The sequence below is a fragment of the Triticum dicoccoides genome, chromosome 7A (genome assembly GCF_002162155.2).
Source record: "Triticum dicoccoides isolate Atlit2015 ecotype Zavitan chromosome 7A, WEW_v2.0, whole genome shotgun sequence".
NCBI lineage: Eukaryota > Viridiplantae > Streptophyta > Magnoliopsida > Poales > Poaceae > Triticum > Triticum dicoccoides.
The window spans coordinates 7744612-7770050 of record NC_041392.1 but is presented as its reverse complement, the minus strand read 5'-3'; the positions used below and the strand labels follow the sequence as shown (position 1 = coordinate 7770050).

The 25439-nt window shown below is 44.0% G+C and overlaps 2 protein-coding genes and 1 pseudogene across 2 annotated transcripts; all 3 read left to right on the top strand.

Moving 5' to 3' along the window:
• The first annotated feature begins 1134 nt into the window (after nt 1-1134).
• LOC119329990 (protein FRA10AC1-like) lies at nt 1135-6913 on the top strand. Its single transcript, XM_037603099.1, has 11 exons — nt 1135-1405; nt 1859-1926; nt 3591-3672; nt 3765-3848; nt 4262-4301; nt 4788-4833; nt 5284-5342; nt 5463-5530; nt 5722-5832; nt 5908-5972; nt 6461-6913. The coding sequence occupies exons 1-11, from the start codon at nt 1350-1352 to the stop codon at nt 6538-6540; spliced, it is 759 nt and encodes a 252-aa protein (XP_037458996.1). The 5' UTR covers nt 1135-1349; the 3' UTR covers nt 6541-6913.
• Nucleotides 6914-7163: 250 nt separating this feature from the next.
• On the top strand, nt 7164-9686 carry LOC119332814 (F-box protein At5g07610-like). Its single transcript, XM_037605957.1, has 2 exons — nt 7164-7235; nt 7775-9686. Exons 1-2 carry the CDS (start codon nt 7164-7166, stop codon nt 8858-8860), a joined length of 1158 nt encoding a protein of 385 aa, XP_037461854.1. The 3' UTR covers nt 8861-9686.
• A 4533-nt stretch (nt 9687-14219) lies between these two features.
• LOC119334679 lies at nt 14220-15256 on the top strand (annotated as a pseudogene).
• The last annotated feature ends 10183 nt before the right edge of the window (nt 15257-25439 follow it).

Sequence of the window (25439 nt, the reverse complement as noted above, 5' to 3'; positions counted from 1 at the left end):
ACGAACGAACGAACACAGCAAGCGAGCAAGCTAAAACACGAGAATGGGCTGGCTCATAACTACAAATACTTCAGGCGAGTACTTCTTCTATCTCGCTATAAGCGAGATATAACTCTCGCATATGTCGTCGTGCCTGTTTGCAGGTCAAAAGCACGCAATAAGCCGCCCAGCCCAAGAGCAATCCTCCACCACAGTGGTAGGCCAGCCCAACAACAGTTTCCTTCAACTTAGACCACCTGGCCCATCTCCCAGGAAAAAAAGCCTAATTGACCCGCCTAACTATTTATTCCAAACTCCGTCGCCTGTTCGCCCGGAGAGCAGAGCCGGCCGGCCGGTCGACACGCGTTCCTCACCCGCCCGACACAGCGCAAACACATGCACGATCATTGATCCCCGATTAATCATCAACCATTAATCTCGATCGTCGACACATAAACCTTGTCACGCCTCAACAACACTTGATTAATTAAGCATGTACTGCACTGCACGTACTCCTATGTCAACTGTCGACTCTAGTACATCTCCAGAGAAAGTGACGAGGGTGACTTCCACTATACGCCCCACTGGTTGGTTAGCACCCCAAGAATACCACTCCAAGATTAATGTAGATGCAACTGTAGGCCGGGGAGGTCACTATGGTTCAATTGCTACAATTTATCGGGAGGAGGATTCCTGGGAGCATCTGCTATGGTGTTCAACTTGGGCGACCCAACCACATCGGAGGCATGTGCAATTCGAGAGGGTTTCTCCTTCGCAATGGATTTAAACCTAGACATGATATGTATGGCGTCCGATTGCAAGGAGGTGGTCCAGGAGATCAAGAGGGGAAGTGCAGCCATGTATGGAGCAATTATTCGGGAGATCAATCAACAAATTTCTTCTTTTACTTTGTGTTTTTTAGATCATGAGTTTAGGAGCTCAAATGTCGAAACTCACAACTTAGCGAAACATGCTTTAACTCAAGGTTGTCTCAGAAAAAAAAAGGAAATTCCCACTGACTCATCATCCGAAATTCCGAATCATCATCATGGTTCAACCCCGTGAGTTGGGCTGGCCCTTTGTATTTCTTTTTGAGGGGTAGCTGGCCCTTTGTGCTCCGCTGCTAAAAAGCCCGGCCCGTGAGATGGGCTCTACCAGACATCGTGGTTCCCTTCGGCCACCTCAAGGCTCCAGCCACCAGCCGCCCGGCCCTACTCGGACGCCGCCGCCGCCGCCGGCGCACCAGGCGCTCGCTTACCATCCTCCCCCAAACCCCGGCGCGGCATCCTGTGGGTAGGCTGGTGCTCGTGCGCCGGCAGCGGCTGCTGAGGGGCTCAGACGAGGCGAGGCGGAGCGGGCGAGAGAGCGCGATGGCATCGCTGGGGCGGCTCAAGTCCGCCATCTTCGACAGGGAGGAGAGGAGGATGTAAGGATCTCGTCGCCTCCCTCTCTTTACCTTCTTCGATTTAGTACTCGTCGATTTAATCTGATTTCTTTCTGCTCGAATCGGCTATAAAAACCCTAGCTTTTTTTATTATTATTCTAGATTCCGTGTTGTTAAGACTGCTAACGAGAAATACTCACATGGTTAAGTACTTTTAATTCTCGAGGATACAATCCTCACATGGTTTACTACTTTTAATTCTCGAGGATACACAAACTAATCTCCCTGCACAAGTAATGCTGTGTTTTACAATCTTCTGCACGGTTTACTACTCTTTTTTTTATCTCGGTGATATGCAAAGTAATCGTGTCCGCGAACTGTAATTTACTTCTTGGCCCATAATTGCCCTGTACAAGTTAGATTAGCCTGGTGTGCTTGTGGTTCATAGGCTGAATTGTTGCTTCACGACTCTGGATGTGGGATTCATGGATGCAGGCAGTACCAGTCACACATCCGGGGGCTCAACGCGTACGATCGCCACAAGAAGTTCATGAAGGATTATGGTATGATCTGCTGCTGCTGCTGTTGTTTCCTGCAAAAGCATGCTCTTATTATCTTTGCCCCAATTTTTTCTGATTGACTCTGGATTTGTGTTGGTTATGGTTGATGAAAATGGGTTTTTGAATAAAATAGCATGGCAACGAGATCACGAGTTAGGTAAACCAAATTATACTTGGTGGTGGGGGTTCAAAGAACAGGCAAAATTTGTAACTTGCAAGTCCACTAAAAACTTGCATTTCCGATGTAACTACGCATACAAAATTGACCCTGCAAACTTCTTGTCCTTGTGTTATTACTAAAATTAGCTCAAGTGCTGACCTCTGTATGGAATTAAGCATCCAACACACCACGACTACTATATATGCTTCTGGCTTTGTAATTGATCACAACCATTCATTGTGCTGGTGAGCCTGCTTTAGAGTTAGCTTTAAGTCTAATGTATTTGTACCTTGTCTCAATGGTGAAAAGGAAACTGGGGCAGTGGCATATAATGAGTCATTTATTTGCTTAGTCTTGGTTTCCAAAAGGAACTGAATGTTGAACAGTCCCCTCTACTTAAGGAATAATTGGGGGCTACCTTCATCCATACATGGATTTTGTATTTCTATGTGTAACTTGTCACCTAGCTTAATACAGACAACATTCTAATATGGATTTTTAATACAGGATTTATATTTTTTGCCCAATGTTAACCCATAGACAGGGCACATAACGACTCCCCCTTTTTGCTGATTGATTCTGGAGTTGTGTTGGTTAAGATATTTATTTGTGGTTGAGCAAAATGGTTTGGGAATAAAATGGCATGGTAATGAATCATGAGTTAGGCAAGCTAAATTCTAATTGGTAGCACTAATAGTGTGCTGAACACGGAGGGACATGTGTAAGTTGTAACTTTCAAGTATGCAAAAAACAGTTGCAGTTCTGCTGTAACTTCACATACAAACACAGCCATCGATTCTCCAAAATTGATCCCGCAGCCTTCTCGTGCTCCTGTTATTGCTAGTTATCTAAAATGCTGAATTCTGTGTGGAATTGAGCAACCATCACACTAGAATCTGGTTACCTGTGTATTCTGCCATTGTAGTTGATTACAATCATTCAGTGTGCTTGTGAGCTTGCTTTAGTAGTACCTTAAACTGTGATATATTGTTACCTTGTCCCGATGATTGAGTTGCCCTTTCATAGTGAAATGGAAACTGGGGCAATGGCATATAATGAGCTATTTATTTGGTCAGCCTTGGTTTCCCAAAGAAACTGAATGATGAACAGTCCCCTCTACTTAAGGAACAATTGGGGGCTACCGTCATCCATACATGGATTGTGTATTTCTACTATAACTTGTTACCTAGCTTAATATAGATAACATTCTAATATGCATTTTTAACATAGGATTATGTCCTGGTCTCCAATATATTGATAACCAGTCCTGTGCAATGGTGCATTTTTTTTTTTGCCAAATGTCAGCACAAAGATCAACGCTTCATTGCCAAACTTTTTTTAATGCATCCCAATCTCACAAAATAGTGGAATGAGAGAATAGACCCCTTCGTTGTAGAAAGAATTGGAGATCAGACACTCAACATTACAGTTCTTTTAACCTTAGCGTACATGATATCCATCATTCATTTTCTGTGTGCCACTGATATATGTCTTTACCTTTCAACAGTTCAGTTTTATGGCCATGGGAAAAATGTGGATAACAGTCTGCCCATCAAAACTGATAAGGATACATTGAGAGAAGGATACAGGTCTGAACCACATCCTATTAACATATACCTGTGCTTTTAGGAAACTCGTAATTTCATAAATGCCTCACTTTTCTTCTTCTATCATTTGAAAGGTTCATTCTTACCGAGGAAGATGACATGGATTCAACTTGGGAGAAGAGGCTGGTCAAACGTTACTATGACAAGCTTTTTAAAGAGTATCCATTTTTAGTATATTTTATATTGCATTGTTCTTTCTATGAGGACATGTCAGTACATGGCATATTTTTCAGATATTTTTGTGAAATAACAAGTTCATGTATGCTGATGCTAATGTCATTACATATAGTTATTTAATAGTTTGGTAATGTAAATAGGCATAAGGCATGTGAATGTACCTTAAACCTGTAAAGGGCATATATCTCTTGCTGTTCTCTGTATTGGTATGCTCTTCTGCATGAAGACTTAAGTGCATCATGGTTTCACCTCAGTGCCTCATGAACTTGTGCTTTCTGTCAACCAGTATTGATCATTGCTTGTACAAATGGGAGCTGTATTTGATGTGTGTGCTATTCTTTGTAATTTTGTAAGACTTTACTATAGTGTGTTTATGGTCCTTAACTTGAGGCAGGTATTGCATTGCTGACATGACCCAGTATAAAAAAGGCAAGGTATGGTGCTTTAACCCTATGCCAATGAATACTGTTTCTTGATGTAGACATGTAGTTTTTCCTTTAGTCTTAGATGATATACAAAAGGAAGAATGCATGGCATGACTTTTGGAGGGACACCCAAAGGCAACAATAGTATCCTTCCAATTGTGATACTCTTGTCACCTTGATGAATTCATATTTCATAAAATTAATGCACATGCAGGAATAACTAGAAATTTTTTTGTTGTTGTGGATTTTCATCAATGTGCATATTGCAAGAACCATGTTTGCCAACCTGCCCATTTTTCATATTATGTTCTGGCAGGCACACACAAACACTGATTATCCTTGTAACACAGAAGTGAACAACTTTTAACGATATGGCAGTCGTGCATTTTCAGTGGCAGGATGATGAATGGATGCCCAACCAGTTTTTTTCCCCTTCTAAAATCATCTGTAGTTTTGGATATGAATCCCATCTTACAATGGTATATTCTCCTGCAGATTGGATTGAGATGGAGAACAGAAAAAGAAGTGATATCTGGCAAAGGTATTCTTAAGCAATCCCATCTATTAATTTCCATCTAAAATAATTTCTCTGAGAAGTATGACTGAACTTAAATTGTATGAGTATTCTGTTGCTAGTAACAGACCATTCAAACGGAAGTCTAGAACTTAAAAGGGTATTTAAAGAAATTGTAATTAAAGGTTACTGAGCTTAAAGCTTTATTTCTTTACACTATTAGGCATACTTTTCTTTTATTTAGCTGTATGTCAGAGAGCAGTTGGGGTGCTTGCGCCAAATTACCACCAAACTCAAAAACAAATCATAACTGAATCTCTAGATTTTGGAAGCCATCATTGTAGTTTTCTTTTCTAATTCTACTAAGGTGTTAGACAATACAGAGTTTTTTTTTTATGAAAATTGTCTGTTTGCTCAAACAGTTGTTCAGAATCAATACAAAATCTTTAGCAATGGTCCGAATATGCTCTTTTGCAGGGCAATTTATCTGTGGCAATAGGCATTGTGATGAAAAACATGGGCTAGGTAGTTATGAGGTATGTTCTTGACTAAAGTCCTATTGCTCATGCTAAAATGTGTAAAACACAGAACACATTTTATAAAGAACTGTTTCAGCTGTATTTGTAGCACTTACATTTTTCTCTTATCATTTTCAGGTGAATTTTTCTTATGTTGAAGCAGGGGAGCAGAAACAAGCACTAGTGAAGCTGGTAGCTTGCAAGGGGTTAGTGAATCCACTGTTCCATAATAGGATTTGTTTGAAGCAGATTTGGCACTGCTCTTTCTTACCATGATAGTTATATTTCTTTAACTTTTCCTTGGACCACTTTTTCTTGCTTCGTCTTTTGTGCTTTCATTTTGTTCAAGCAAGTGCCCAATTGATTATTTAGCCTGATTGGTAGTACATTATTAAAGATGTGCAGAAAAGCTTGCTTATAAGAGGCTGAAGGAGAAAGAGAAAGAGAAGCAGGAAGATCCCTACGGTGAAAAGGAAATTGAGTTGAAAGACAGGGACAAGAGAAAGAGGTATCTTAAGTTCTTGTTCTTGTCCAACCCCATTATTTTGTTGCACTACATTCTTTGACTCTGTTCAAACTGCAGAGAACATGAAGAAAGTGATGATACCTCTGAGGATGAGGCCAAGAAAGATAGAAGAAAGAAAAAAGGTACAGCTGATTGGATACACCTTTTATATTGGTCATGTACTTTGTTGGGTTGGGGGGTAGGGGGTCTAATGCTTAGTTAATGGCTTGCTTGGCTACTGCACTCCTAAGGCGGCCGAATCTCAAACAGGGTTTTTATAACATCCCCGTGGCCTATTGGCACCATCCTTTTTCCTGAAATCCGAACAGCACTTTTCAAGATATTTGGCACCTAAATGTTCAGTTAGCATGGGCCCAGGTCACGGCTGATCTCGGGCCTTGTAAATAAGGCCTATTTGGAACACAGATCTTGTGTTTATTCATGTACGCAAATGTCATGGCTCTGCGCTCAGTAGAACATATGCCTGCATTGGGCTCACCAGAACCTGCAACAGCCTTGGGCTTTGTCGATTATTCTGTGCTCATGCATGCATCTTGTGTTTGTTTATTGGGGATTTAGGGATGCCATAGATTCCAGTGGCATGAAACTTACTCTTGCAAAGATGCTGCAGATCGGAAGGGAGCTTCTTCAAGGAGTTCAGGAAACAATGATGAAGGTTTCGAAGAGTTCCTCGAAGGCATGTTCCCATGATCTGGTTATCTTTGTGGCTACAAAAAGTTGTTCCATGCTCTTTCAGGGTAAAAACAAGCACGGATCTTGTAACAATGCCATTATTAGTGGAGTAGCAAATCGTTGCAAATCCGACCCTTGATGTGCTTTGACTACAAGTCAATGTAGGTGCGCTATCTGTAATTATGTGTGCCCGTGTTGTTTCATTTTCACATGGCTTTTGTGGCTGTGGCTGTGAGAGATGCCCGTTACTCTGTTAGTCAAAGAAAAGATGAATGTAACTACTCGTGGGTCTATGTCTACTTTAGTGTTACACTGAAGGAGTGAAGGACAATTTCAGCAACATTGACTTGTATCTATGTCAGTGTTCTGGCTGGAGAGGTTCGGTGATGAACTTGTGCATCTATGTCAGCTAGCCTGCCTAATTTCAACCCAAAAAACAGTAGTTGATATTACATTTGCATTATACCTCGACAGTTGAAAATAAGTAAATTGCTTGCAGCATCCAGTTACTTATTTCTTATTAAGCAAAAGAAAAGCCCAACTCTGTAGAAACAGATGGATGAAAGTGCTGGAGATTGTCGCGTGTGAAGGGAAGAAGCTTCTTTCCATCTTGGGTAACAAGAAGTGAACCATATCTCGAGATGAAGCTAATTGATTCAAGATCATGTGAAAGAGGATTGCTGGAGATGGTTGAGAAAAGTGGAACTGAAACTGTGCAGTGTCAGTGCTAATTTCTATCCATGAGAAGCTTGAAGATTGACAACGGCAGAGAAATGGAGGCTTTACCAGATACGTATTCACATTCCTGGAGGCTTGCAACGGCGTTCTGGAATCTAACAGAAGAACCGTACCGTCTCTGATTTGAGATCACTAACACTCTGCTTGTTCCTTCCTGTTGAGCCACCGCTAATTGTTCATCAGACAGTCGCTAGTTGATCTTGAGGCTCGTCAGTCTAATTGTGACAAGGACATATATATCCACGTACAAAGTCATGATGCATGTAGAGTAATCCACCATGCACACACGGCCTTTATTTCTGGTATTCATTGTACTGTCATGATTGAAAAAAAAACATGTAGACGCAGCCCGGCCGCTGGAACTTGAGAGCTTGTCGTACGTGCTTAATTAGGCAAATAATTTTTCAAGCATCAGCCAACACGCACGAATGTTTTTGCATTGTCAGCAAGGGGTTGGTGTGTGCGTTGATGCGATTATGTCCTAGGGTGTCGTCTTTGGTTGCTTGGGCAGTAGGGTTGTCAGCTTCCTTGGGAAACTCGACCACGCCGCTTCAAATGCGTCTCCGTCCCCTGGCTCGACCTCATCGCCGACCCCGCCAACCGCAACAAGCTGCCTCAGACCCTTGCCGGCTTCCTCTACACGTCTATCGGCGGCGGGAATCGCCACCACTTCGCCAGCGTCTCCGGCAATGGCGCAGCCCCGTTCGAACCTTCCCTCCCTTACTTGCAGCCTAACAAGGACAAGGGCATGGTCCAGGTGGACGCCTGCAATGGCCTCCTTCTCTACCCATCGATCATGGTGAACCCTTGGGCTTGGGCAGAGGATGATTGCCGTTTTGCGGTGTGCAATCCGGCCACTGGGAGGTGGGTGGACCTGCCCCCTCAACCGCAGGCACCCGCGGGCAGATATAGATACAACTGTATGGCAGGTCTGGCTTTTGATCCGGCAGTCTCATCCCATTTCCACGTTTTTTGTTTTGAGAAGACCTCTGTGGAAACGTACAAGACAGGAGTGAACATCTACTCGTCGCAAACAGGAGCCTGGAGTCGCAGAGATGGTGGGATTGCTGAGAAAGTGGTGCTGTTCTTCTATAGCAAGGCTGTCTTTCTCAACGGTATGATGTACGTGATTGGCAACCCGAACGGCATCAGCAACGAGTATGCACTCCTGGGGATGGACATGGAGGGCAAAGTGCGGAAGACTATCCCTATGCCATACGGTCGAAGATTTGGTGCGATTGGATCGTCGCAGGGGTGCTTACTCTATGCTGTAGCTTCCGTCGATGATAACAATAAAACACTAGATTCTGAGACAGAACTCTGGTGCCTCAAGGATTGTGACAGTGAAGAATTCGTTCTGAAGCACACTGCCAGCATCGATGAGCTTATCAGCATGACTGGGGAGAAGTACAGGGTGGTTGGGATTCATCCAGATTGCGACACCATTTACCTGGTTTCACGTGGAGGTGATACCATGGTACCGTATGATATGCAACATCAGAAAGTTGGCTGTATCCTTAATCTCGAGAAGAATACACAACGATTTCTACCTTATGTTCCTCTGTTCTCGGAGTCATTAGCAGATGGAGATGGGCAGTAGTTTTTTACCTTCAAACCACCCTTGTGCAAGAATTGGCTATTTTGTCGGCTGAAGTACTTGTTTGTGTACCTCTGAATCTGCCGGTATCATGCCGCTGAATTTTGCTGGTGCTTACACTCCTGCTTGGTTGATTTCCAGTTCAGAGCAATTGTTACCCTTTTTCTTGTTTACCTAGCACTGGTCGTTCTGGACATGTATTATTTCGGTGTGGCTAAATTATACTGTAATCGGTCATCCTTTCCATAACAGTCAGTTATTATGATTATCCTAAATCCTAGTGCAGATTGTGAACCTATTAGTGTACTCAAATGTTCAGACCGTTTACTGGTGTGATGTTTAGTTGAACTTATTCATTCAGTACTTTGGTAAAACACTGCCTTTTAGGAAGTATTTTTTTTTTTTGCATATTTTCTGTAGCTAGTAAATTCAATATAGCTTTGGATCTGTTATTCACAGAGAAATTGCATCAATGTCGATTAAGTAAATTTGGAGTATGTACTCTTGTACAAATAGCAGCGTGCATGTGAATGACCAGAGTTTTTACTGACAATGATAACAACAATTTTATAGAGATGCAGCTTCATGGGCACACACAATATTTTTCTGTCAACACAACTGAATGAACCCAGCAAAAAAGGCCTCTTGCTGTGGTTGATTCATGTCCGCTGTGTTCATTTTTTTGGCCGAGTTGCTACCCTGTTTGAGTCGGCTCAACCGGCGTTGTTTCTGTATGTGTTTGTGATGTGATGATACCTGATTTTTGAATTGTTATTTTTGAGACTATGGAATGGGAATAGACAATATGAACTGAAAACAGTCGAGATGAGTTACTCAACCATACCATTTCGTTCCAAGAAAAGCTCCAGAACTGATAGTTTTATATCCATAAAGAACTGAACATTTGTTTGTCAGTGTGAAAATTTTCCACAGTGAGCAGAGGGTTGATTCCCAGCTAGTATCATACCTAATCTTGGTCTAGAGGTTTTGCCTTTTTCCTGCATGTATATTTTTTTTCTAGTTTCTTGGATCCATAGTGGGCTTCTTTATTTCTCCTTTTCCAAATAGCGTCGATGGACTAACTAACCAAGACTACAAGCATTATTACCTGACTGTGAGAGCTTGCACGCAGGCAGCATTCAGGAGCCCTCCAGACAAGACCTTTCCTACGTGAAATGACAGCAAGGATTCAACAACGGTAATAACTACAGCTCTGCATCATTATGAAATTAATGTCCTTCTATTGATTTATATCCTGGTTTTGATGTACAATTTGGTGAAGATAGATGGGGATATAAAGGAAGGAGGGTAGGTGAGATGTAGAACAGAGCCATTCTTCAGTTACAGATGGCACACGATGCCCATTTTCCTGGAGCCAGTGCCTGCACTTCACTAGAAGGATTATTCGGTCCAAACGTCCTTCTGAGCTCTGGTCCAGCCGCTAATCTTCGGGATGGTGGCTCCTCTTGCCCTGGCTTGACGCTAATCTATCGTCACTTGTTGGCTGCTCTGTTTCAGCGCTGGCTTGCTCTGCTTCAGGGAGTGACAGTGTCCCATCTTGGATGAAGCAGCCAGCTTTGTATTACCGCATCTCCTGAACATTGCTATGTCACAAGTGATCCTTTAGGAGAGAAGACACTTTCTTGTAGCAGAATCTCCTTCGAGAATTTCTGGAGTTCCCTCGTAGAGAAAAGAATTGTCATGTTACAACAGATGAATTATCCACAAGAGAGTGTGTAGAACACAAAGTAGATCTCAGTAAAGCCCTTTAGAATTACAAGGAGGGGGCAAAAGGATGGTAATATTTTGACAATAACAAAAGCAAAAAGGAAATGAGTAGAGCAGAATCTACTTTCTTGATTTACCCCGCATATTTGAAAAGTTCATCCCTCTCTTTGTACTTTGCTCTGATCTCTCGACCACGGCTGGGTTCAGTTCAAACATGGGCTAAAGTAAGAAATAAATAGATGTGGTGAGAAAGAACATTCCATTTTCCCATTCAACTTGGGCGACTGGCAAAACAGATGAACAAGGCAAACATGCCCAGTGCTACACACCATAGTTGTCTGATTGGGGTAGCATGCAGGTGAACAAGTCAAATACACCACTTATTAACATTGACATAGATAACCCGAGTGTTGTGGACATCATGAGTTTTGTTGAAAGTTGCTCGGTGAACATGCGATTTCCTCAAACTGCATTGTTAACCCAGTTGAATGGGATGGGGTTTTCAAATTCTGAAAATTTGCTTGACGATCTGTGTTGAATCCCGGCAGTTTGTAACAAGTGACCAACATCTGCAACAATTAAGTTTCTTTGGAAACTGAAGGTACCTTTGAAAATTAAAGCTTTTATATGGTTAGTTATCAAAGGAAGGATCCTGACCAAGGACAACTTGTGTAAAAAAGGCTGGAAAGGCACCAACAAATGTGAATTTTGTGATGCCAATGAATATATTGATCATCTGTTTTTCACTTGTTCTCTTGCTCGGTTTCTTTGGAATGTAGTTGGGAGTGCTTTGGGAAATCCCCAAACACCCCTGTCATTCTTTGACCTTTGCCAGAATTGGCTTCCTAAGTATACTGGGAAAGATAGAATGGTTATAGCTATTGGTACGACTGCTTTGTTATGGTCGATCTGGAAAGCAAGAAATAAATCCTGCTTTCAAAGTTCTTTACCTAGGGATCCTACTGATATTATCGTCTCTTTATGTTATATGTTGGATTCCTGGGGTGTGCTACAGAAAAGAGGGGTGGAAAAAACTCTTAAGGAAGTGACCAAGAGGTTGGCCCAGATAGCGAGGGACGTCTTCAAGCGTGCTTACGGGTGGGGCCCAGCTGTACGGAGGCTCTGTTGATCAAGTGTTGACAGATGCAGCATTTACGATTATCTCTCTTGTTCTTTTGATATAGCACCCTGTAGGTGCAGATTTTGGTATCTCAGATGTAGGAGTTTATTTCCCTGATGCAAAATATTAGGCAACATTTGTAGCGATGATGCTTTGGAGCGTTCTTCTGTTGTAGCATCCTGTAGGTGCGGTTGAAGTGCCTCTAGATGTATGAGTAGTGTTTCCTGATGCAGATGTTAGGCATCGAAAAATGTTAAATTTGTATGGAACTTGCTTTGTATGTTGTGACTCCATTTTCGTAATGAAAATGGGGGCCATGGGGCCCCTCTGATCGAAAAAAAAAACATCTGCAACAATCACTCATGATGAGCCGGCCATTCATTTGTCAGTCTGAACATTTGCCATAGTAAGGAGGGGATTGAATCCCAGACGGACACTGCTCATCATGCATAATCTTGGTCTAATATACATGGGAACACTGCTCATCATCTGGTCGCAGGTAGCAACAAGGCATGCAAGCAGACGGGCACTTCTTTTCAGGTGCCTGTGAACAACAAGGCATGCAAGCAGACGGACACTTCTTTAGGAAATATTATGGCAGAAGAAAATCTTTTGTTCCCTGATTTTTTTTTGAGTCAGCAGCAGACTTTCAGATATTTTGGCATGGTTGGCTTCAAGAGATGCCTTCAGAAGAAACAATTTTTTTATTCTTTTTGCGCAAATTGGCACATATATTTGGTGCGGGAACACAGGCAGCATGTAAATGGTGCTGCGGTGCAAGTTCATGTTGGAGTTGCCTTGGCTATCATCAACTTTACAAATTTATCATATAAATTTATCATATAAATATTGGTAGACCATGTGAAAAACATATGATGGAATAAAGAGCAGTGCAGATAAGGCCTATTTGAGTCATATCCAAACCATGAACTTATCCCCTTAGAGATTGTTTAGAATACAACATCTCAAAGTGTAGGGCAATCATTTTTTTTTCAAGATCTCCACACCAGCATAAAAGACAGAAACAAAGGCACTAAGTCCAAATCAAACGCGTGAATAAGATCATCAAGTTCAACGTTCCACAATATTACATGTCAGTGGAAACTAGTTAAGGGATGGCACCATCACTCACAAAAAAAAGAGGTATGGCACCATCAAGTTGTCACTGATCAATTTGTTCTACCTCTTAGCATTTTTGTATCTTACACTATTTTACTCGTTCAACAGCCTCGTTATTTCTACTGTAATTGGATGAAAGTGAAACACTTTTGTATTACTGTGTCTCCGAACCTTAATTGTCATTTGTTGGAACAACGCAGTCCATGGCGAAGGCTGTCTCCTACGCACGGGAGCAGGTGGAGCTGGAGGGGTAGTAACAAATGACAGTAGGAGGATTTTCTTGATTTGCCCTGCATACTTGGTTCAGTTCAAAGTTCGCCTAAAAGCTAGAAATAATAGAAGCTGTGAACAAGAACATCTCATTTTTCCATTCACTTGGGTGACTGGAAAAACAGTTGAGGCGGACAGAGATACCCAGTGTTGTCCCAAGCAAGCAGGTGAATGAACCAGAGTTCGGAGAGACATCAAGTTCAACGTTCCACAGTATTACTCCTACAAGCCAATGGAAACTACACTGTTTCCATCAAGTTGTCACCGATCAGTTTCTTCTACCTCTTAATGTTTTTGTATGTTACACTGTTTTACTTGTTCAACAACCCCCTTATTTCTACTGTAAGCCCCTCTTTGAATTTGCCTCTAGAGTCTAGAAAGAAAATAAGAGATGATTGCGTAGTCAAACGTACTACTACGAACATTTTGTCAGCACATGTTATTAATTTAACAGTTAGTAACTTCTCTGTAGCTGCAGAACTATTGTTGCCGGCTGTATATGACGATTCCCATTGACTATGTCTCATCCAAGTATAACTTACAAATATATTAAGCGAGTCGAGTTACAATGCTTGTTTTCTTTGACTACATCATGTGTTACACTTGTAAATTGTAAGAGCTTTCAACTCTGGAGACAAGTTCTGCATTGACAAGGAATCCGATATAAAGAATTATTGAATGAAAGGGATTTCTACCCAAGTCCTTCATAGCTGGCACTATCATGTTGTGACGGATAAGTTTTCTTCCACCTCTGAATGTTTTTTTATGTTAATGTCATTGTTCCGCTTGTTAAATAGACCTTGTTGATCCTCTCAGATGTCCCTCTTTTCATCCCTCTCTAGTAAAAAGAAAAGATGGGAGATCGCATAGTCAAACATATTGTTGGTGAGTAGCATCTGTCCTAACATTTTGCCGGCACCGCTTCTTATTCTAACAATGGGAAGTTTCTCTACAGCTGCACAAATATTATCTCAGGCTTTATCCTGACGATCCCCATTGACTATGTCTCTTCCATGTACTTTGTCAACTCCTCCCCGCATCCGTAATGAGAAGCAGCGAAGTATAAGGATCGTATAAATACTCCTCTTTCTTGAGAAGGTTGTAGGAAGCTATAGGAACCATTTAGCATGGCAATGCCCAATACCAATAGCATGTTGAGCTTTTCCTGTATAGCTTATGCAGCTATTGTCGTCCTAGCCCTAGGCAGTAGAACCTGTAGTTGCTTGCAGTTTACTTATCCCAACTTCAACGCAATCAATATGGATGATTTCACCTTCAGCCCAGGCTCAACAATTGCAGATGGTGCCTTGCAGATCACCCCAAGTACCGGAAACATGCGCCACCGGTCGGGGAGAGTGGTTTATGCAAGGGAAACCCTCAAGCTGTGGAACAACAAGCGCATGGCGCCCACCTCGTTCAGGACAGATTTCCTGCTCAACATCCAACCCGGTCAGAATGGGGCTGGAGAAGGTATGGCATTTGTGCTCACAAACAATCCATCGTTGCCCAGCAACAGCAATTAATGGCCAGTGGCTTGGCATATGCAATGACAAACGGCACGAATACGGACCCAGTTGTAGCCGTCGAGTTTGACACGAGAAAGAGCTATGAGGATGACCTTGACGGCAACCATGTGGGCATCGACATCAACAACATCAAATCTATTCGACAGTACCCGCTTAGTAATGTTTCCATCATCCTCTCAAGTGGCTCTGATGTATGGGTCAGTATCAGGTACCACGGCACATCAAAATTGTTTCAAGTATTTCTAGTCCAACACAGCATCCGTGGGCGGTATGTCTACCAAGGAGATATCTACATTGATCTATCACAGCTTCTGCAGGACAAGATATATTTGGTATTTGCAGGTTCCACTCGCAACTTCACCCAACTGAACCAGATAAAGTCGTGGAACTTCACCATGATAAATGAATAAGTCTGCATTTCTTTGGCCTTCAGGCGGCAATTAGCGGCAGATAGAGCTATCGGACGTCGGGTTGCTCTTCACGGGTGGGGCTCGACAACACAACAGTTTCTGCTCCATGACCTCTACTTCCCTCATGAGGAAAAGTGAGTATTGTGGAAAGTTGTAGTATTGTATTGAGAGTGTTGAGTGTTCACTATGGTGTGCTTGTGAAGTTATACGTTACATTCTTGCTTGTTTTCTGGCCGAATAATTTTATACATGTATCAGTTCTTTTTAATCACTTAAACAGGACCTACCAAACCAATTCTCAGATGTTGTCTTATGATTTCTTAGCATGTCCTTTTTTTTCTTTCCTTTTTAGCCCGCTATAAATTTGTAATATACCAAAACAGACTCAGATAAAATGGAAGACATATTTTTAAGAGATTGCTTGTTGATCTACATTAAGAAAGAGATCGCAATAGGATTCTAGACAGAAGCAACTATTGATAAATTCAATTGCGATGAAACATCGTGTGCGATTCAACTAAAAATTGTTACCCATGACCATCATTCATTTTGTTGTGTTTGATGTTTGGCCCCATTGTGTGTATTTTCTGGCTCCGTCATTATTCTTGAAGAAATTTAGGGTTTGAGAAATAATAACTTGGTGATAGTTTGTAGCTTACCGACCTGTCTGAATCTATGTGGCTATCGACAGAAATGAGTGAAGCTTCTGACGGCACCTGAAGTCTGAAGCTTTTCAATACAGCCAACATCTTCAATTCTTATATATTTCGTACACCTTGTTCCGCCACTGTTTTTAAACAAATAAAGGGTTCGAGAAATACCAGCTTGCTGCTAGTTTGTAACTTACTGACTTGTCTGAACCTATGGTCGCTGGAAATAGGTCAAGCTTCAGGACCAGAAGCTATTGACACCCAACCTGCTAGCAGCCGCAACACCACCACACCGTCTCGACACAATTTCACCTCTGCTTCACCCCTTTGGCCATGCCGACCAATCGCGCCCACCGGCGGCGCCACCCAACATCTCCATTGGACTAATCCTGCTCGGAGCCGTTTGAACTACTCCGGGGACACAAATTTAAACTAGTAACTACCATCAAACGAGCTGTTTGGTATGCTAATGAGAAGCTCAAAGGATGATAAGCAAGGAATTTACCATGTCAGAATTCCTGCAGCTAGCATGCCAATTCGCACTCATACTGAAATCGAACAGTGGTGTGTAGACTTGCAATCTGAGCCTAGAAGTTGGTAGTCCGGAACTGTTTATTTTCAACACTTTCCTAATAACAAAAGATCACGGACCTAACTTTCCTACCTTAGCCAAATCAACGAATCTCTCTCATTAATGCAATTTGCTTTATATACGAAACAAATAATAGATTCTTTTCTACCTTAGCCAAATCAACGGATCTCTCCCATTAATGCAATTTGCTTTAGCAAACAAATAATAGATTCTTTCCTACCTTAGCCAAATCAACGGATCTCTCTCATTAATGCAATTTGCTTTAGGAAACAAGTAATAGATTTTCAGGAAACAAATAATCTCTAATCTCTATCTCTAATCTCTAATTCTCTAATAATAATAATAATAATAATAATAATAATAATAATAATACCCAAAAGAAACGCAGTGTTTCGTTTCCCGTCTTACGTCGTCGAACCCTTCGTCGAGCCTCCCTCCTGCGCGCTGTTAGTTTTCCCTGCGTACGTTCCACCCCAAACGTGTTTCGTTCTTTTTTTTGAAACTCAGACGTGATTCGTTCTTCTTAATTACGTGGTCCCACCCCATGCGATGCGGCGAAAGAACAAGCAAAACCGTCATACCCACGCACACAAGCAACAAAAAATCCACGCAAGCCGTGCCTCCTCCTCCCTGTTCAAACCCTAGCCGCCCCTTCTCAGATTACGCCGCTAGCGAGTAGCGCGTAGCACAGGCACCAGTGCGGCTCTTCCGCGGTCCCCCTTGACCTCGCAATGAAACAGCTCGTAGGCATCGATGACGAGCCGGTGCGTCCGGTGTTGATTCCTATGGATGGGTCAAGCAGGACAGAGGGCGGTGGATCCGGGACATAGCCATGAAGTCTGCTTCGATGCGCGCCCAGTATTGTCTCAAGTGCATGGGTCGATCCTGGACGGCGGGCGATGGATCAAGGACGTACATAGCAGCTTTCACCTACGCAAATGGCTGACTACTCAACCTCCTCTCGGCGGTGGCAGCGGCCAGGTCTGGTTAGCTACCATTTATCTTTAATACATGCCATGAAAGGCGATCAAGAGGAGCAATCATAAGCAGCGAGGTGTTCCAGGGCTACGAGCGCCAGTACTATGACTCTGTGTCTGCGAGGTCTTCGCCAAGATCGCCACCCTCTCTTCCTGTGCCTATTTCTATTCGCTGTTGTTGGTTTCATCTTACATGGTGAGATCTAAGCAGACAAGATGAAGCAGAGGCTCTCTAAGATCCAGTCCGACGTGCAGGATACTGAATCGCTGGTAAATACTAGATTGTGTTTTATGATTTGATCACCCATTCCGCTGCCTTACATACTGCCTTTGGGACACTATAAGAACTAGGCATGTGATTTTGGCAGGTGGAGGCTTCATTTCGGATGTAGGTGAATGTGTGATTTCTGGAAGCTCTGTATATTAACTTCATGATCTGCTCTTGATTTCCTTCTTGGGGACTAGATTTGAAGATTTGCCAGCTACACCATCTAAAAATCAGGCTGCTGATCTGGGTACATTGCTACTCGGCCTTGCATTCAATTGAAGTTTTCTGAGATCAACTCTTCTGAAACTTCAAAACGAGTAGTCCTCCTATTTTGAGGTTGCTACTTGCACATTGTTCATCTTTCTGTCAATTTTGTTCCATTATTTTGCACTCTATCTGCCAATTTGATTGCATGGTATAGGGCGCGATGGTGGCGTGGGCGCTGCATGGGGTAGGAGTAGTGCCCTGCACAGGCCAGCCCATGCGGGGAGCTAGCATCGCGTCAACGCCTCCATGAACGCCGCCATGACGTGTTGCATGGTGTCGTTGTCGGGTGTGGCCCCCAACATCGCGATGTGTGCTCAAGCATGTCGTTTGTGGCTTCAAGCTGCCTGGTGGCCACCGTGGCATCGTGGCTAAACAAGAGGTTGGTGATGAAGAGCCTGCGCTCGTCCAGGCGGATATGGTGGAGCATCCATGGCGATGTGGACGCGGCTGCAGCCGTGGCCGGATGGAGAAGCCTTAGGTCTTGATAGATTATCTACTGATGGCATAATCCTCCAGAGTTACAATAGCCAGAAAGATGCCTTGCCGTGGGGAAGCCTCGCTGCTGGAAGCGCCATCAGTGATCTGATTTGAAGAGTCCAACAAGAGGTCAATGGAATTCTCATCTCCAATATTTTCGCATTCTAACATGTCATTGTTGATTCAGCTGTTACATTGTGTCACAGTTCACTTGTTTTTCACCTTTTGTCGTACTACTATGCACTGGAATGTCCATGTTTGCTAATTTGCAGATTGAATTGTTCTGATAAAATATGCTAATATATGTCACTTCTTTCTGAAAGGTATCCGGAACTCTTAACTGCATTGCTCCGGTGATAACTTTTTCTTATTTGTTGCCATTTTGTGTTCCGGTCAAGATTTTCTTCTTTCACAGACATTAGAAGTCTAGAACTGGGATAAAAATAAATAAAGTTTGGAATAAGCTAGAATCTTAATAATCTCCAATATCTGCTCCACATGTGTGGAATCAATCATCCAGATATATATACTCGGATTGATGCAGCCATGCCCAATAAGAATCTTCATGTAAATAAATCAAAGGATTCTCTACTGATGAATAGGGAGCTGCACCAGACATCATATGGTCTTTTCATTTTCGTGGTAAGACTGGACTGACCTCAAGACTTAAGTATCTCGGAACCATGCTTTTCCTGCGTAGTTTTCAACATGCTATTACATGGTCTATTAAGTGCGTGTGAAGATTCTTGAATTTACCCTGACATTATAGAACCTTTGTGCTGAAACAATTAAATATGTTAATCTATAATGATAGCAATGAAGACATGCAGTTCTATTATCAGTACAGTGCAGATGGTCATGTGGCCATTATGGCCTATCTTCAGTACTGTGGTTAACATTGACAGGATTAATGTAATCTTCGAAACGACATGTTCCATTTTCCATATGTATTTTTTTGTTCAGATGCCCTACTACTGTTTTATTGACTGCAGGCAATCTATTTTGTATGGTATGATTTTGTTTGTTGGAGAGATACTAGCTGCCCCTTTTCCACCTATTAGTAAGTTTTGTAGCAGACTTCTTAATTGATATTATAGACGTTCTAAGGTAGACATGGTATTTTCAGTTAGACTGATTTCTTGTATTTTATCCACTGTTATAGGAGTTTGTTACCTTTGTTTTTTATCGAAAATTAAAATGTGCATGCATTGTCGAAGTTTGTGAAGTAGAATTAATAACCTTCTGGTTATTGATCAATATATATATCTTGGATGTCCCATAGCAACGCAAGGGCATTCAGCTATCCTTGAAAAAAAAGAACTGTCAAACCGCTCAAGAACCTGCCAGGTCAAGCCTCTCCCTCCTCTGTTTGGCACTGCCTACCCCCTCTCCCCCGAATACCGCGACAGGGAAGATCTGGTCCATCGAGAGAGACCAATGCTGTCGACCATTGATGTCGCATGGGAGATCTGCGACAGTGGAAACATGCTCCCCTTCGCGCCAACGGCGCCTCAAGGTCACTGACACGGGTGACCCAGCGATTAGTCGCTGCCATCCCGAGCTACTTTGCCAACGTCGTGGGAGTGGGCTACTGGCCTTCCAGGTACTCGACCGCCGGGCTTATCGAATTGGGCCGCCACGGTGCTGCTGACCGCCGCCGGTCTCACTGTAGATGCATCATGTGCCGTCGGCCATGCCAACATCGCCGCCTACGTTTCCCAAATCAGTTACCCGTATGGTCCATGCATACCCGGAGACATTGGTGCATTCACACTTCTCATGGATCCTTGTATTAGCCTGATAGTGTTGGGATCTCGAAATTTTGCTGTAGGTGAAGAAGGGATTCCTATCTCGAAATTCTGCTGTAGGTGAAGCGCCTCCTGTAGGCCATGGAGATGACCAGGGATGCATTGGGAGGCGGGCGACGTAAAGCGCTGGAAAGGAGTATTGTATTACGTATGGTCCTCCTTCCCTTTTTGGAAGGTTGTATAGTCGTTTTGATACATAAGATATAATTTTAGGTTCTACATACATATTGGTTTGAGATGTTTTCATTTTTTATCATTTCAATGAATAATGCAATCTGGATTTGTTTTATCATGCCAATTTGAGGCATTCTGTATGGGCTGGTTGGAGGAATATTATTTTTTGACGCACTATGTGTGAACATGTTGAAGGGGCATGACCATCAACGAGCTTGTGGCAGAAGTTTGAATGTGAGTAGCTCCTATCTTTTGTGTACTTATTTTCAGTCTATCAATCAAAGGGTAGAATGATTACACGTGCATTTATTTTGGTGTGAGCTTTGACAAGGGATGCCGATTGTTATGTTGAAGAGGCTAAAATCTTCCTTGGTAAGTGATGTGCATTATGCATCTGATAAAAAAAGAGGCTTTAGGAAGTTGATTGTGCCCATGAGAGGTGGTCCTGATATTATGCTTTCTATAACATGTCATATTTAACACGTAATGTTCTTTACCAACCAAATGTTCACGTTTTAGATTATAAAGAATGATGACCTCAAAGACAAAGAGATCCAAGAACTCGGTTCTGAAACTTTTGGTTAGTCTGAGTAATGAAATGTGACCCTATTGAAAGTTCTACCTCATTTCAGTTCTTCTCTTTTCCATTTAATTGTCTATTTCATTCCAAGCTAACTGTCTTACATACCTATATATTTCAATGCAAGACTACACGAGGACTATGGTCTATGGGATATCAAGCTCCTTCAAATAATCTGCACCAGTTCTTCTGGAGAATAATGTGTATGCATGGTCTATAATGGAGTTTACAAGATAGATTCACTTACTCAAAGATTCTGCCTAACATTTTCCATAAGGATTATGTATGTTATACCAACTCTCAGTAATCTCTACTACTAATCTCTACTACCAATGTCTTAGTTGGTAGTCTCGCCTCACTCCACCTCATCCCACCACTCCTATCTTTCGCCCACCTTTGACATCATCACATCACATCATTGGGCTGGCCCATTAATGTGTATATGAACGCAATCCTCCCATCGCCTGCCCTCCTCGCGATAATCCCGACGTCCTCGCGCTGCCGTCCTCTTCTCCCTGATCTCCTCTACCAACGTGCCTTCCTTGCGATCCTCCCGACATGTCCTCACATCGCCGTCCTCTTCTCCCCAAACTCCTCTACCAGGGGGACTCCTCTATGACCCAGGCGGAGCGAACATTGTACGCAGGTTTTTTGGCTTTCACCGATTCGTTCTCTACCCCTCCTCCATGACCCCCTCGCCATCGATTTTTTTCGACGTCTAAATGCAATCCCTCCGTGGGGAAGTATGGTGTGAAGGAGAGAGGCCGCGATGACGAAGGTGAGGTGGGTGTCATCCCGTTTTAAAGGAGAGGGCTCCAGCGAGAAATGTCTCACTACGGCGAAAACCGAGCGGAAGGGGAGGGTCCGATTGGAAAACATAAGGGTGTGTCATGGGGTGGAGTTTTTATGTTGGGTATGCGTGTTGGAGATAACATGGTTCATAGTTTAGACATTTTCTCTCTCCAATATGGTCTGGATTTGTGGGAGCCTGGACTGTCGCATTGTTATATTTTTCATACAGTGTATCATAAAGTGTATCATACATACAGTGAAAATAAATCCCCTTTATTATATACAGTATAGCCCTCCAATATGACCATGTTTATGCTACACTAGATCGCGAGAACCTGCCGTCGACTGTGAGGTTGGTGTATGAGAGAGAAATAAGTTTTAATATCAATAATTTATTTAATTTATTTATATACAGTATAGCCCGTAGCAACGCACAGACGTTTTACTAGTGCTTGTAAGGGAGCAGTGGCCTCACTAAATCTCCAGCTGTTAGAAATTCCAGTGCAAAGTTAGTCGCTTAACTAGCGATAAAATTCACACGGAAAAATCTCTAAACCGCAGAGGACACGAACAGGCCGTCACAACAGATGATGAAGACCTCCAGGAGCTTGCCAAGACTGGTGTGCTCCTGGAGAAGTTGAGCTGCGCCGTAGCAAGTTGAGGAGATCCTGACTGAGTGTACATTTCTTGAGAAATCTCCCGCGGACGTTGCAGGGTGCGGCCTGCGCACGTCACAGCGATGGCGCTGCTGGTGGCTATTGCGCCCACGACCTCCTTGGAAGGAGCCACTACCGGAATCGCACCCTATGCCGACGGCCAGGGCCGTCGGCATAGCCCTGAATGGCCGTCGGGACAGGCCTATGCCGACGGCCCCCGTCGGCATAGGGCCGTCGACAACATATCCGTCGGCGTAGCCAGGAAGGCCGTCGGCATAAAAAGGCCGTCGGCATAGGCCCTATCCCGACGGTGTCCGTACATCTATGCCGACGGCCCTGGCTGTCGGCAACGTTATCGCCTAACGGCGGCCGCCGTCGAGTGCTGACCAACGGTTGCTCACCACATGGCACGTCTATGCCGACGGCCTAGCTGTCGGCATAGTTTCAAACTAAGCCGACGGCTAGGCCGTCGACATAGACGTGCCACGTGGCGAGCAGGCATCACCCCTGGGGCGGGTCTATGCCGACGGCCTAGCTGTCGGCTTAGTTTGAAACTATGCCGACGGCTAGACCGTCGGCATAGACCTGCCACGTGGCAGCCACTGGGAGCTCCTGGAGCAGGCCTATGCCGACGGCCTAGCCGTCGGCTTAGTTTGAAACTATGCCGACGGCTAAGCCGTCGGCATGGACCTGCCACGTGGCAGCCACTGGGAGCTCACGGCAGCTCTATGCCGACGGCCTAGCCGTCGGCATAGTTTCTGTCTGTTTTTTTATTTTTTCTGTTTTGTTTCAGCTCAATTCATTTGAATATATACAGCATCACACAACAAATATATGCATCACATAACAGCTGGCCCAGCAGCATCACACAACAAATTCATCATCACACATCATAAGAAGCATCGCAAAGCATAAACATATAAGTATCATCACCACCAAGCATATAAGAATCTCACAAACAACAATAAGAAACATCACAAGCATATAAGTATCATCACCACCAAGACCGCCACAATGTGACCCAAAGGCTTAAGCGCCAGGACGTCGAGCACCACGGAGGTCGTTACCGCCAAGACCGCCGAAGCCCAGGTCGTCACTGCTAGCGGCAGCGCTACCGCCAAGACCGCCTCCACCTCCGCCTCCGCCTCCGTGGATCGGAGTGGTCGGGCTCCGTGTCTTCGGAGTGCTGCAAAGACCACCACCAATGGTAGATCCACCTGTTCCCTGGATGTTGAAAAGACATATGCACGGGATATATGACTGTGTTGAAAGGCATGACATGCTTTGGGTGAATAGATTGGGGATGAACTAACCGGCGAGGGGCCAGTGTTCTGTGCCACAAACTCCTCAAAGCTCATCAACACTGGTTGTGCTGGAGGGCATTGTGCTGGAGGGAACTGAGGACACCTGCCGGCCGCCATATCCTGAAAAGCCTGCTGCATCTGGCTATCCCTCTACACTTGGTGTTCATAAAGCCTCTGATGCCATGCCATGGTCTCCTGGCGTGTGTACTCCAGGTAGGCCTACGGTATGACATGATGGAACTCATAAAACTACTAAATGCGGAAAATGAAGTGAGCAATGAAGATAAGAGGGAAAATACTTACAGATTGTTGCTCCTGAAAGAGGGACTGTGTACCGGTCACTGGCTGGCTCGTGCGCTGGCTCAGGCTCGGGTCGATCCGACAAAGCTGTGTGTAGGAGATACTAGGAGTGATCACAGCATCAAGAACCGCCTCCCGACCGTGCTCCTTGGGCCCCATCCTCACCACCGCCATGTCGTCCAGAGGCGCCGCAATGGGGTCAGGTGTGTCAGGATGTAACTTCAGATACGCTTCGGAGTAGGCCTTCTTCCTCCCTGCGGTCTTCCTGCCGTAGTACTTGGGCTCGCCAGGCTTGGGGTCCTTCCGCGTATGGGCGATCTCCCACGCTTGCATGTGTGAGAGAGGCCGCTTTAGTTTCTCCTCCTGCACCACCAAACAGAGGTTAGTCATACATAAGAAAGTGATGGTAAATAGAAGAAGAAGAATGTTTAATGGGGTTAGTCATACATTAACTGCCTTGTGGAGATAGTGGTTTCGGTTTCCCTGAGCATGTACTCCCTCCGTCCCTCGGTTAGCCTTATTTTTGGTTCTCATAGCCGCCCAGGCTCCAGCCTCATCACACCAAAGATCCACCAATGCCGCCCAGGACTCGTCTTTTCCATAACACCAATTTGGACACACCTACATAATAAAAGCATAACGGCATGTAGGTGTGTCCAAATTGGTGTTATGGAAGCATAAAGCATAAAGCATAATATACCACAAGGTAATGAAAGCATAATATATGAAAGCATAATGAAAAATCTTTTATACTTACCGCCAAGAACTCGGGCCTCTCCAAGGTAATGCCCATCCTCCGCGCTTCTTCCTTGGTCATCTTCACACCAAGATAGTCGTGGTAGTATGTGGAGATGGCCACATAGCGCACCTCATACTGCATCTGGCGGGCCTTCTTCTTGCATTGGCACAACACGATCTGGTCCGCTCTAGCCCTGTGCTTCGGAAGAACTCGATAGAATTTCTACAATCATGCATGAAACAAGAATGGAAGAAGCCATGAGTTAAATCATTTTCATGAAACTAGAATGGACTTGTTCTTCTGAAGAGAACTCACCCAGAAAGTAGTGATCACGGCCTTGGCATGGGTCTCATGGTCCGCGTGGCGGGCCGCTTCCTAGTGGTCCCAGCTCGTGGCCAAAACCCGATGGGCCGGCTGCCTGACTGGATCCGGACAGTACAACCCCGGCCAGTATAACTTCAGCAAGACGGTGATGAGGCCGTTGGGAATAAGGACCCCTTTAGAATATATCCAGTTGCTGCAAAAGAATGAACTATTAGCATGTGACAAGCAAAATAAATAACAACCGGAATAAGCATGTGACAAGTAAAATAATGAACCACTTACTCTTTTCCCGTGGGCTCAATGAGCCACTTCTGCTCCTCAGTAGCCGGAACCTGCTTTGGTAGCTTTGCGTTACCACGCAGCCACCCCTTCTTTTCAACCCCCTTCTCATCACCACCATCATCCCCGCCACCACCCTCCTCCTCGCCTGCCTCCCCCTCCCCAACCTCCTCCCCAACCTCCTCCTCCTCCTCCTCGCCTGCCTCCTCCTCCTCCACCTCC